This window comes from Tenrec ecaudatus, chromosome 13, assembly GCF_050624435.1.
Source record: "Tenrec ecaudatus isolate mTenEca1 chromosome 13, mTenEca1.hap1, whole genome shotgun sequence".
In the NCBI taxonomy this organism is placed as follows: Eukaryota; Metazoa; Chordata; class Mammalia; order Afrosoricida; family Tenrecidae; genus Tenrec; species Tenrec ecaudatus.
The window spans coordinates 78,062,462-78,076,576 of NC_134542.1; the positions used below are offsets into that span (position 1 = coordinate 78,062,462).

The 14,115-nt window shown below is 36.7% G+C and overlaps 1 protein-coding gene across 1 annotated transcript in view; it reads right to left on the bottom strand.

Moving 5' to 3' along the window:
• Positions 1 to 14,115, bottom strand: part of PSMD14 (proteasome 26S subunit, non-ATPase 14) — a 98,504-nt gene that overhangs the window by 71,792 nt on the left and 12,597 nt on the right. Inside the window, exon 3 of the mRNA XM_075529551.1 lies at positions 13,127 to 13,178. Within this exon, the coding sequence (XP_075385666.1) occupies positions 13,127 to 13,174 (48 nt within the window). The 5' untranslated portion in view covers positions 13,175 to 13,178. The remainder of the gene's footprint in view (positions 1 to 13,126; positions 13,179 to 14,115) is intronic.

Sequence of the window (14,115 nt, forward strand, 5' to 3'; positions counted from 1 at the left end):
CAATGGAACTGATACTTTCCTTTCATTGGGTGATTGGGGAGTTTGATGGACTTGGGATGAAAATATACTGGGGAATGAAAAATGAATACAAGACAGGATCCCTTCTTTCTACTTCCCTGAACATTATCCTACATTCTCATTCTTGCTTCCTCTTCCATCAATCTAAGCCTCTCCTTGGGTCTAGACTAGCTCCAGAGCCTGGCTTTTAATCATCATCCAATGCATACTGTTTCTCACAGTGAGTTTGGGCAGGCCAGAGATCAGTGCCAAGAGAGACAGTAAGCCAAGCTGATGCCTACAAAGTAACAAAGGCCATGAATTTGTTCCTTCCAGACTGCAGACCAGGAAGCAAGCCAGATTTCAGGGATCTGGGTCTGGGGGACCGGGGTTGGAAGCAAGTAAGTCCCACCAGAAAAGAAGGCCATCCAGGGGCTCGTCATACCTAATCATATCTATTGGCATCTCTGAAAGTGAATTTACTTAGGCAAGTTTCCTACAAATAAATGGCTAAACAAGGTAAATGTGAAGGGCCTCTGGTGGTGTAATGGTTAAAGCAATCAGCTGCTAACTAATCAATCAATGGTTTAAATCCACCAGTAGCCCAGCAGGAACACAATAAGGTTGTCTGCTTCTGCACAGATTTTTAACCTTGGAAATGCCATGTGACTACTCTGTGCTATTGGATCAGTACAAGTCAGAATCAACTCAAAGAGTTTGGTTCTGGAGAGGTAAAAGTGTGTCAGTAAGGAGAGGTATCTGGCAAGTATTTCCAAGAATACGTATAATTATGCAATTTTTAAAATGCAATAACCACTAACCAATAATTTAAGGCTTCATAACATTTACAGGACAGATTTCAAAGTCACTTCACAGAATTGCCATGTGTAGAAATCTCAACACTTCTGTGGCCTTAGACTACTATACATTTATTTAAGGAAGACATTCGAAAATGAGTTTATATTAACAGCAAAGTGCAAACAAAACTTGCCAAGGTGTGCCAGCTCCATGGCCCACGGGCAATGAGCACTGCCTACCGATGCCAACCGGCTCACCAACTAACGTGACTGTGGGAGCCACACAAGGCGCTGTTACCAGCCTGGTTCGTGCCAGCACAGGCCAGAGCCGCGGGTGAAACAGAACTTCACGTCAGTGGCAGGCCTCCCAAGTTCTCTTGATACCACACAATTCCTAAGTGGGATCAGTGTGTTCTAAAAAACAGGGTACTGCAAAAAGGAAAAAAAGGTCCACAGCATCAAGCAGTATAATACTTGAAACCTCATCATCAGAGTGACAGTTTTCAAGTGCCATTTATGATGCCCTAGTCTGGAAACATCCCAGCTAATCCATCTGATCAACAATTTCACAGATGGAAGCACTTGATGGCTAATTGGCAACTCTATTATTCAAATAAAACAGCTCTCTGTACCTCTTCTTTCATTATTACAAGTCAAGGTACAACAAAACTGGTCATTTAAATTAGCTTAATAAGATAAGTGGCTTTCCCAAAATAATTTCTTACATGAAGCAACATATTTCAGTGATTAGTTTAAAGCACTGAGTAGTAAGAAAAATGTTTTAAGAAAAAAAGTAGAAGCCATAAAAGCTCCTTCTTTAAAAAAGTGTGCTATTTCCATGCTCTATCTACCTATATCAATATGTCAATGTATTCATAATTCAGGATAAAATGAATAAAAGTCACTAAATTCTTAAACATTCTGAAAACACAAACCAAACAGTTTTTTATAGAACTTCAAATATTTTAGGTTTCCTAAAATTCTAAAAAAAAAAAAAATCAAGCTTCTCTATTATTTATGCAATAAAGATTAAGACTTATTTTTACTCAGCAAGTAGCCTGTGACAGCACCATAGCTGTTATCTCCCTATGGAGAGATTGTTGATGGAGAATGGGCACTGGCATCAGAAAAGGCTGTGCTCAAAATCTAGGTCTACTACTTGTTAGTAGGTCTATGACTTGCCCCTGTAAAATGGATAAATCCCTACCCACATGGGATTCTTGTGAAGACTGAGTGAGAAGATTAAGTGGAATAATGATGTTTCACAAAGTTCACGGGGGGGGGGGGGGGGGGTGGGGGGAGAACCCCCACTGTGTTTTCATTCCATTTTCTATGAACATTTTGAAGCTAGCTCACACCAGAACATAAGAAGCACCAGCATTAGGTTCTCCTCCCGTCTTCCATTGTCCCTTTCTATCACTTCTTCTAGAGGGGACTCTAGATTTACAAGTCAGGTTTTCTTTACAGAGCCGCCCATTTGTTCTAGATCCCACTGGCAATGCCACTCCCTATGCAGAGTACCTGGCTAGCTTCCTAACTTGCTAGAATTTTCATAGTATTTCAAGGTAGACTGTATGGAAAAAGACTGATGAGCTATAAAAAAGCTGAAGACGTGACTTGTGTAAGTCTATAATTAAAAAAAAGTAGACAAGATGAATAACACTGAAACTTATAAAATTGAAGATATGAGTATCTAAGAAATATGAAACTGGGTGTGTTAAAATAAAAAAATTAACTCTCTAAAGTGACATACATATATATTACATAATAAAATATATTCTGCTCTTATGAAGCACAAGATCACAGAAGAATGAAGTAGACAAAAGACCCTTTACGGATCTCTCTCTACGTTTGAGTAAGTATATTGCTTCCACTTACTCAGGCTCTCGTTTACAACACAGAAGAATAAAGAATTAATTAACAGAGTGCTACCAACCATGGGCAGGTAAAAATGTAATTCAGTTAAAAGGGGTGGGGAGAGAACATACAGACGATGAGTAAGAGAAAAGCATCACTATGAAATCATGAATTTTCTCTTGATTGTCCGTAAGCCCTCCCACTGTGCCCTTCACAAGCATGCAGTGTTCTCTAAGGAAGAACCTGTGAAATCTTTGGCAACAGTTTGAAAAGCAGCAGGTGGAGGCTGCCCAGTAGCAATGCCTGCCCTGCCCTGATGGTATGCTTCCAGAACACTCAACCCAGACGACCTCCCACAAAAACTACTCAATGTGTGCTGTGGGAATGAACTTTGGCCCTTTAGATCAGGTTTCATATGGACCTAGTACCTAGAAAGTTGTTCAAATGATAATATTAGATAAAATTAGAAGTCGTTGTACAAATTTTAAAAAGAAAACCTAAAAATCAATGTGCCCAATGAGCAATGTAAGAAGTGAATTAAAAATATGTCCAAAATGTTGAAGATCGAGGGGGAAAATAACACAAGCTAGATATTTTATGATCATAACATCCCTAAGGTAGTTAAGATAATATATCAACTAGACACTCCTAGGGGAGAATTGGAGTGGAGCTCAACTTAACAACTGTGTCACAGACTGATGGCATCTCCTTGGTGTCACAGCCTTTTTGTGTAAGGTAGACTCAGCAAAACCAACTCCTCTGTGGCTTTTCACCTTCTACAGGAGTGAATCTTGTATTCGATGCATCACTCTCCTCTTGCATCACCTGCCTATCCCAGGAGCTGGCAATGGACTACCAACCCTGGATTCCTTCAGCCCACTTCAGGCCTCTGAATCCACCAGCCTGTAACTCTGTTGCATCCGCTTTGTTCACCTGCTGCCATGAGCATCCACAAGTCAGGAGAAGCCTAACTTGAACCAGACTAGACTTGCCCATTTCAACAAGTGTAGAAAGTCGTTTTTGATGTAAATCTCTTTGTACAAACAACACATACAAGTATCACTGGTTTTGCTTCTCTACAGAAACCAACCTAACATAATCAATCCCATACATCTGAAATAGTAAAATTATATTGTAATGCCTCACTTTCCTATATTAAACAGATGTATGCTTTCTGCTAAAAATATGAAGGTATTTTAATTCCAACAATTCCAGTTTTTTTCCTAGGAAAATTTCCTTAACTTAAATTAAAATTTTTCTTCATAGTTTTTATTTTAATTCATCAAAATATGATTAATTCAGAAAGACAATTTCTCTTTAATTAAATACTACGTCACTGCTGCCCTTATTTGCTAACAAACGAGAACAAAATCTCTTATGGTAATTTCATATCAAAATAGAAACTTAACATTCACAAGTGTCAAAGACCCTTTCCTTGAAAGACCAGTCACAACTACAATGTTCCAACAAAATGACTCAGATTAACTGTGATGCACCCAAGGGGTATTCTTTCCCTCTTACGGGCTGGAAAACTCTCAGGAGTAGATTTGAGATCTTTCAGGAGCCTTATTTTCATGAGGCTTATCGTTCTCTTCAGGAGAATTTTACTACCATGACAACTAAAAAGAGTGTCCTCTAATTAGCTTGCTTTTGACCTGACCTCTTTCGTAATTTTCTACAGTAGAAACATCAGATCAAGTACAGGAACAGGATTAGGAAGAGTACTTCTAGAAATATTAAAGTTATAACTTGACAGAAGTACCAAATGAAAAAAAAATAAAGACATATTATATTTTTGCTTTGTTTCTAAAGCAAAATCACTCGAGCTATTTGTAGTGAAGCAAAGAAAGAAAACAATTAAAATCCTTGACCCTTCTCTACTTCTTAAAAGGAAGAAAAATGGTCAAATTAATCTACCAATGTTTAGAAAGATTCTGCTAATGTCTAAAGGATCATAATAGGTCACTCAAATAACCACCTTAAACAAGATGACAGGGAAAAAAAGGTAACCTGAAGAGTGACAACAGAATATAAAAACCTCTCAATACAGATAGGATTACAACATCCAAGAACAGAAAGAAATCATTTTGGCACAACAAGCTTATTTTCATACTACTAGACCAGTTCTTATAGCTAATTTAAGTTGTATTTCAGCATCTCCTCACAGAGGGGTCGAAGGGAGGATGTTAGTCAATCTGAGTGCAATAGTGAACTAGTGAGTCACACAATATACCTCTGTTCCCTGGAGACCTCCTCACCCCCCCCCCCCCACTATCATGACCTCAGTGCCGCCTCCCAATCTAGACTAGACGGGAGCATTTACATAGGTACAGGCAAGAGATAAAACTCACAACACATGGAACCCAGGAACAGGAATGGAAATAGAGACACCAAAGGGAAGGAGGACGTGGGGGAGAGGTGAGGAGGGAGGGGGGCACCGATTGCAATGAATGGCACATAGCCACATACACCCACCCAGTCAGGGGAAAGAACAACAGAAACCAGACGAGAAGGAAGACAGCAGTCTGAGATTTGAAAATAATTAACAATCTACACTCTATCGGGGGTCATGAGGGTTGAGATGGGGGGAACAGGGAGGGAAAAAAGGAGGAGCTGATCCCAAGGGCTCAATGGAAAGTAAATGTCTAGAAAAGAATGATGGAATATATGTACGAATAAGTCAGATACAACTGATATATGGTTTGTAACAGGAGTTGTAAGAGTCCCCCCAAAATGATTTTAAAAACCCCAACAAAACAATAAATAAAATAAATGAGACAATATAAGCAAAAAAGTATGGTTTCAAATGTGAGATGTGCAAATAAAGATTACCTGTACACAGGTAATCAGTGTTGGCTCACGCATACCACAATTTCTATAGCAGATAAAATAAAATACAATAATCTTATCACTTATTTAATGGGCTCAAATATGTCGGCAATAGCACAGGCCATGCATCATTTCTATTATACATATGGTCACAATGGGTGGGAGCAGATTCAGTGGGTAATATTATTTTTTTAACACTATTGTAATAGCTTAAGCTGTCTCTCTGCCCCCATTCTTGACTTTCTACATGTCTTCTCCAGAGTAGCTTGTTCTTTTCAAAATCCGGAACGTAGCTCCTTTCCTCAAAAGTCTTGACTAGCTTCCAAATGTTCTCAGGAAAGTATCTTCTAAAAGGCCATGCCTGATCTTAACTCTGTCTATCTCTGATGAGTCAGGACTGACTCGATGGCAGTCGGAGCTCCCTTCAAAGCTGCTAGCAATGCTTGAAACCCTCTGGCACGGCTTTTAAGGTTTTGTGCCATTGTGGTTTAAAACTAGAAAAATTTACGTATAAAATTAAGACCTTTTCACTTTCCTCTCCTCATGAGTTAGGTTTACGGTGTCTAGCTCTATGCCTCATCATATTTTAGCTGTAGCCGTATAAATTCCAGTTGAAGATAAAGAAAATTAAAACTCTACAAGATCCAAAGTACAACCTGATGTGTATTCCTCCTGAATTTTGAAAAGATCTCAAGAACAGATTTGATGCGCTAAAGACTAATAAAAGAAAACTTGATGAGCTGTGGAATGACATCAAGATCATTATCTATCAGTGAAGGAAAAGGTCCTTAAAAGGCAAGAAAGAAAGAAAAAACCAAAGTGGATGTCAAAAGAGGATGAAACTGGCTCTTAACCACAGAGTAGCTAAGACAAATGAGAGAAATAATTTAGTAAAAAAGCTGAACAAAAAATGTCAAAGGGCAGGTTCGAGAAGATAAAGTATTATAATGAAATATGCAAAGACCTAGAATGCAAAAAAAAGGGAAAGAAAAATAACATGCTCAGCATATCTTAAAATGAAAGAACAAGAAAAAATTCAAGTCTCAAATTACAACATTTCAAGATTCTACAAGCAAAATATTGACACAGAAAACATCAAAAGAAGATAGAAACAACACAGTTACTGTATCAAAAAGAACTAGTACACATTCAAATTTCAAGAGGTAGCATTTGACCAAGAATCACTAGTACTGACGGAATGAGTTCAAACTGCACTGAAATGTTAGCCAAAAATAAGGCTCTATCTAGGAACTGATAGTATACCAATTGAAATGTTTCAACAAGCTGATGAAGCACTAAAAGCACTCACTCATCTACGTTTATATTTTAGCTGGTGTATTAATTATAAATATTTGAGAAACAGTAAGATTTTTTCTTTTTCTAGGAAATGATGTGTTTAGAACATTACCTGTATATAGTAGAGAGGTTGAGTGAGCACAGTATATGGAATGTAAATAGCTGAAGTCATTCTAGAGAGCTATTTGGCAATACCCAGTAAATTTTAAATGCCCAAGCCCTCGTGACTCAGTGAATCAATACTGTGGGGCTCACATGTGACCTCCTCTGGCTTCAGAAGGGAGAAGGAGAACCCAAGTCCACCCCACCTTAAGCTCTCACTTTTCAACTTCCCTTGTCAGGTCCCTAGGTAATTATTAATCCAGTTACTGACTCTATAGATTTAGTGCTCTTTAATTTTAGATGAGAAAAAAACATACAAAACAAATTCAAGAGTCTCCCACCCAAAAAACAATGATGATCAAAAAAAAAAACAACCAGAAAAAACCTCAACTGAAAAGCATAAGGGGAAAAAAATGAGCTGATACCAAGGGCTCAAGTAGAAAGAAAATGTTTTGAGAATGATGATGGCAACAGATAGACACATGTGCTTGACACAATGGGTGTACATATAGATTGCGATGAGTTGTACGAGCCCCCAATAAAATGATTTATTTTAAAAAGAAAATAAGAGGAAAAAACAAAAGAAAGCATAAAGTATTAGAAACTAGAACAAATTAAAATGGACCAAAAGGGAAATCAAATGATAAGATATTACATTGTTTTAATTTCCATTTCCATGATAAACCGTGAGGTTGATAAACAACATCTTCAAATGCTTATTTGCTATGCTTGGACATTTTCTCCTAAATGAATTTTAGAATCGGTTTGTCAAACTCCACAATTCTGCTCGATATTTTTATTGGAATGACACTGAATTTATGATTAGTTAGAGAGAACTGGCATGTGCTATTACGATTATTCATCCACGAGAACACTGTTATTTCTCTGTTTGTTCTGGTCATTTTCATACAATAATCTTGAAGAGGAGTCCTGTGGGCACTATGGTTTTAGGCCTTGGGCTGCTAATCCGAAGCAAGGTCAGCAGCAGTGCAAACCACTCGAGAGATGAGCCTGCCTGCCCCAGGGCAGGTGAGCAGTCTCAGAAACCTTCGATCAGATGGCATTGAGTCAGAATTGACTTGATGGCAGTGAGTTTGGTTTAAGGTTTATGCTAAATAAATCCTTCCTATGAAATATTAAAACAAAATCTTAAAAAAAATGATTGAGACATTTCTACTCCACACGTAAGGTTAAAAAAATTAACAAAGAAAAATGATTATTTAAAATTCATATACTTTATGGGTTAGGGATTATAACAAATGTAATAGATCATTCTTTAGAAGGCAAAAACAAAACCTCATTACACTACTTAAACTTTTAAGCTTAGAAGGCCAGCATCTTATTTATTTTAAAAGATTGGTTTTATCTTTTTAAAAAAAGAATTTTCATCTTTTAATTAAAAAATAATAATTAAAAATCAATCAAAAAGAATTTGCAATGGAGACCTCTCTGAGTTCCAGAAAGTGCATCAACTGAAAACTTTCATTTAAGTTTTTATTATCTTTCATCTGGTCAACTCCAACGACCTTCTAATTCATGACTTAAGCGGTTCGTCTTTTCTATTTGTAAAGTGCCACTAGAATGGCTTTTTAAGTCACAGACTGGATCCCCTCACACCTCTGCCAAAGAGCAAGCTATTTTCATGAGACGACAGTATCTAGGGGTGTGGGGAGAAGAGTAAAAATCAATAAGAATGGCATTCAAAGTCTGTCATAATCAAGCTCCTCTATAACCTTATTTTCTCAAAATTTCCCCTCTTCTCACCTATTCTCCAGTCTTTCTGAATAGGCACATGTTTCACTCCAGAACAAACTCAAATACACCTCTTCATTTCAATCTCATACTCCTTGCCTCTTTTAGGAGCCAGGAGGAAAAATTAAGCTCTATATACTACAGATTTACATAGCACAGTGTTTACACTGCTGTCACATAAAGCATTCATTAACATAAAGGAGTATTTACTTATATATTGTCATATAAAATAGTTCTGATGGGCCAGGCACTTCAAACAATTATTTGTGTCTACTAGAATGTAGGGCCCATGGGTTCAGTAATCATATTCTTGTTCATCTTGGTATTTACTATAAGAGTCAACACAAAAATTTCAATTTATCGACTTAACAAATTTTACCTAAGTCTCATATAACTTTAAGCATATTTTTACTATTTCCAAAGCGAAAATGGGCTAAGAGATTAGGACTGGAAACCATGCTTTAGGTAGTTCTATCTCTAATTTTCTCTTTACTGACCTTGAAAATAGTTTAAGTTGTCGTGACCTCAGTTAGAATAGTCCTAGAGACACCAAGTAACCAAATTATAGCAATAACTATTTTTAATGCCAGCACCTCACATCCTTTAGTAAATTCAATTTTACACTACTTTAGCAAAGTAACAAATACCTTTGAAACTTAAAATTATTTTAAAAATCAGAAGTTCGAATACAACATGTCTGTTTCCACTTCTACAAGTACAATTTAAGTCCTCCTGAAGTTGGGAGAGTGTGAGAATAGCCCCTTCTTTAAGTCTATCATTTTTATCTCACTAATATATTTGAGAAATGTGATATTAAAAAAAGAAAATAAAATTTTAAATTGCTCTGTAGGTATATGAAAACATTGGGAAGAACTAGGAGAATATGCATGCTAAAAGTGAATGAGAGTTTTAAGAAATGTTAACAGCACACAACTGTAGTTAATTAAAAGGAACTTGAAGTAGGCTTGGCGATCTGCGCAGTTGCAGTAAAATAAGGGTGAGGAAGGCCAGAAACAGCCTCTTCTGAGTCAATAAGTAAGCAGGAGGGCTTCTCCTTGCACAATACCTAAGCATACACTGTTATTTTGCGATGTCTAGAAGTAGAAGGAAAAATTTAAAGGCAAGATGCAATTAAGTTTTGCTTTTGGATACAGAAAAGTCAAACATCCTTTTAGGCAGAGAAAGGAGACACAGAGACAAACAAGGTTTCAAAAGAGGATGGGATCAGGGAACAAATTAAAGACTTTGCATCAGACGAGAGTCCAGTTTGGATGGGCTTATTTTTTGTCCACTGGTCTAATTCTCAAAAAAAAAAAAAAAAGAACCAAATGGCCAAACGATCTCAAATATAATGGAGCAATGGTATCAATTATTACCCCCCAAAATTATCTAACTTAAAACTGAAAACATTCTAAGAGTGCACCGTGCAGCCAGATAAACCAAATAATAACATTAAAATAACCACCACCAGGCTGTATACATTGCAACCAATGACACAGAATAATTTTTATATAAATTATTGATTGGGAAAATTAATCTGCTATGTAAACTTTCACTTAATGCACAATACAATGGCACAAAAACTAGAGTCAGGTGAGGCTATTTCTACAATCATTTCAGATGATCCGAGCACACAGAAAGTAGCCAGGGTTCTTTCTGCAATCAAAAGAAACAAATTTTGGAACAAGGAAAAGTTTATTCATCTCTTAAGGCTAAGTAACTATGAGGGGCGTTCAAGAAATGACCATAATTAACTTGATGGCCGTGGGTTTTATTCTGTTCTGTTCCTGGTTTCTATTTTTAAAGGACACATTTAAAGGACAAAGCTTTAACTTACTGGTAGGTGAGCTACTTGTGGAAGACTACTTCCCCGCGTATTAAGAAGACTAACACGTTCTGCTACTTTGGCTGCTCTGAACGCTCCATTCGTAAAAACTGCTATATCTACTCAAAGATCTTTGATGTCTTATCAACTATAAATAATATACTTTAGCATGTCATCCCTGAGGTAGGTGAGCTGGAGAAATTAACACTATACGTAAGCATCTGTCAAATTAGTCTTAGGACTTGAGAAAAAAACTTGGTAAGGGAAATAGTAAAGAAACACCCCACAAATTATTTCTTCCTTTGAGAGTTTACCATCTAATTGGGGTAATGAGACACACAGAAAATTACTTAAGACCCTACTCAACATATTTGAGGGAACAAGGGCTGATTACATTACCAACAACCAGCAAAGGGTATTGAGCAAAAGCTGTTTGCCACTTATATAATAATGCACAGGTCAGTGGTGGTTGCTGAGAGTTGATACAGCTCAATTCATGGTCAGCAACATCATTATTTCATGCCCAGCCACTCTCCAGCATGTCTGTACAATTGACAGTTATCTAATGCCTAAAGAGGCAGCAGTAGTGGTCAATCAGTGTCCTGGTGGCATACTGGTAACATGTTGGTCTGTGATCCGAAAGGTCAGCAGTTCAAAGCCACCAGCCAATCAGTGGGAGAAAGACAGGGCTCTCTACTCCTATAAACAGTTAGTTTTGGAAACCCAGAGGGACAGTTCTACTCTCTCCTTAGGGTCACTATGGGCTGGCATCAACTCGATGGCAGGGAGTAGCGGTAGATCAGTGGTAGAACTCTCACTCTCCTTGCAGGAGGTCTGGATTCAATTGCTAGCCAACCTACTGTCAGTAAAGCCATGTTGCTGCATGTCGTTGACTACTGCTATCATGCTGAACAGGTGTCAGCAGAGCTTCCTTCCAGTGGTAGGGCTAGGGGGAAAAAAGCCTGATGATCTATTTCTGATAAATCAGCCTATCGAAATGCTACAGACCATGATGACCTGATTCTGTTGTGTCTGGAGGAGCCATGAATTACGGGTGGATTTGATGGCAGCTAACAGCACCACCACTTAAGGGAAGTTACTTTGGTTTATAATTGATTTAACAACCCTTAAGAATTACACTCAGGCAATCTATTTACTTCCTACAATTTGCAAGTAAATGTACAATATCCACATACTACCTCTGCTCACTTCTGACGTGTTCATATGCCTTAAGCAACATATTTGTTGTTTACAAAAGTGTGGAAACAGAGTAGGAGAGCTCAAGTTCAAAGAAGCACAGCTCCCTAAGATAATAAGCTTCCGAAATATTTATAAAAAAACTAAGAAAATTAAAGAAATAAGCTAAAAACAAAAAAACCTAAAAAAATACGAAATAATGTTGAATAAAAGTAAATGAAAGGCCTATTTTTTAAAGATTAGAAGCCTGCTCAGTGACTTTACATAGAATCATAAAGTTACAGTATTCTAAAAGGGACCTTCATAAACCACGACAGACCTAATCAGAGAATTGCTGCGAAAGTGCCTCTAAAACACTGACAATTTCATGAAGTCTCAGACGAACCTGTTCTTTACAATAAATAGACAACTTTGAATGGGAAAGATGAATGTCATTAATAATACAAAGCAAAGGAAGGAGAGCTTCCAACTATAAGAGTTCTTACAATTAGTTATACAAACACCCCCATAGTAAGCTATAATACATTACATAAAAGCCTCAGGGAGAAAACAACAGTCATCTAGTTTGTTCATCAACACTAAGGAAACAAAGAGGACTGGAGAGATAAGCCAGTGGAGACCCTAAAAGGAGGACTTCTTTAGCTAAAAGCAGATAGACTGTCTTGAAATAAAATTCCATCTGGGGACCCTTTTGTCACGCAGCCCAGATTCAATAAAGGAATATTTTCCAAAGTGGGTCGTATCACCCCCTAGGGGCTGCTGGACTGACTGATCCAAGGGGAAGTGGGGGTGCAAACGAAGGTATCTACACTTAACCTCAATTACAGGCTATGGTACAAAAGTTTTTAATTACTGGGGAGCAGGTAGTGGTACCGGGAAAAAAATGTCTTCTTCTGAAAAGAGGGATGGTAAGTCAAGTAAGTTTGGGAACCTAAACAATAAAGGGTAATATTAAAACAACTGAAAGGTCATTAAATATAAGAATATAAAATAAACCAGATTCATAAAACTAAAATGACATTTACTTATCAACTCAAAACCATGTACCATAATTACTGGTTTGAATTGATGTTTTAGGCTGCACATAAAAACATTTTCTATGGGTTAGTTTTTGGATGTAGTCAAGTTACCATGTTTTGTTTTGTTTTGTTCCATGTGTTAAATCTAAAATATACATTTTAATTTCAGAGATAGGATAGTGTACGTTATTTGTTTGTTTGTTTTTTGACTAAAAGGCAAACTTGATAACCTCACATATCCCGAAACTTAGGCCAAAGCAAGTAGAGAAAATCCTTATTCTAGGAGATAGTAAATTAGGATAGAAAAGGTTTTTCACATGTTATTTAGTGTTATAGTACAGCAACCAACAATATAATGGGCTTCTTACCTATCAATATTGGAGAGGTGTTTGTCTTCAACTACAGAACATCTGGTAATTTACACACAAGGAAATACTAAGACTCTATATACTAACCTGGCCCAGTCCAGGCATACCTCCTCCAAGTCTAAGAAGTCTGTCCATATTTCTGGAAAACAGAAACAAAGGCAAATGTTCCTAGGTACAAAAGTGTTTGCTCAATTGCTATCTATATAATTCACCTTCAGTCACTCAGTATGTCAAAAATATTGGTGGTAATTACAACACAACATCAGACTTCCTGTTAATTAACACCACATATTAATTCAAGAAGCTGTCTTCCATGCTAATTAACAGACCTTATTTTACTGCTTTGGTTTTGGGTTATCCCCAGTTTTAAAGACAAGCAATCTTAGCATACTTTCAAAACTTTGCTATCATTAAGTTAATTATATTTTCTTATTGTTATCTAATAAAGTACCAGAATGAGAAAAAAGTGCCTAAAATGCTTATCATATGTATGATTGAATTTCCTTCACTTTGTCCAGAGTGTACAAATAAAAGTCCTCACTTTTAAATTAAATTTTAACATCCTCATTAGTAAGTTCTGTGCTAATTAACTTACAGCTTGTCAGTTATCATCAAAACTACATGTGAAAGACATTGTGAGCAGATTATAGATCTCTGAATTAGCATCAAAGGCTTTTTAAAAACAAACTCATTATTCCTAAAGAAATACTATAAAGTAAACATTAAATGCATTAAGATAGTGTTCTAGAACCTACACGGATATTTTTGGCTATTTTAGATGTTGAAGCTACATACACCTTTTTCACTAAGGAACATTCAGCTGGTGTTCTCAAAAAGCATTTCAGAGTTAGTCAATACTTACATGATTAACTCTGAAATATCACTATGATTTAATATTTATGTCTTAAAAAGCCATAGAAGACATTCTAATATGCTTGAAAAACTCAAAGTAAGAAATCAAAGGAAGGAAATAATAAGCATAAAAAAGAGAAATTAAATGATAAAATTAGTAGCTATAGAATTAGACACTTTAAAATGACAAAAACAAAACTCATTAAAATTCTCAATGGCTTAGT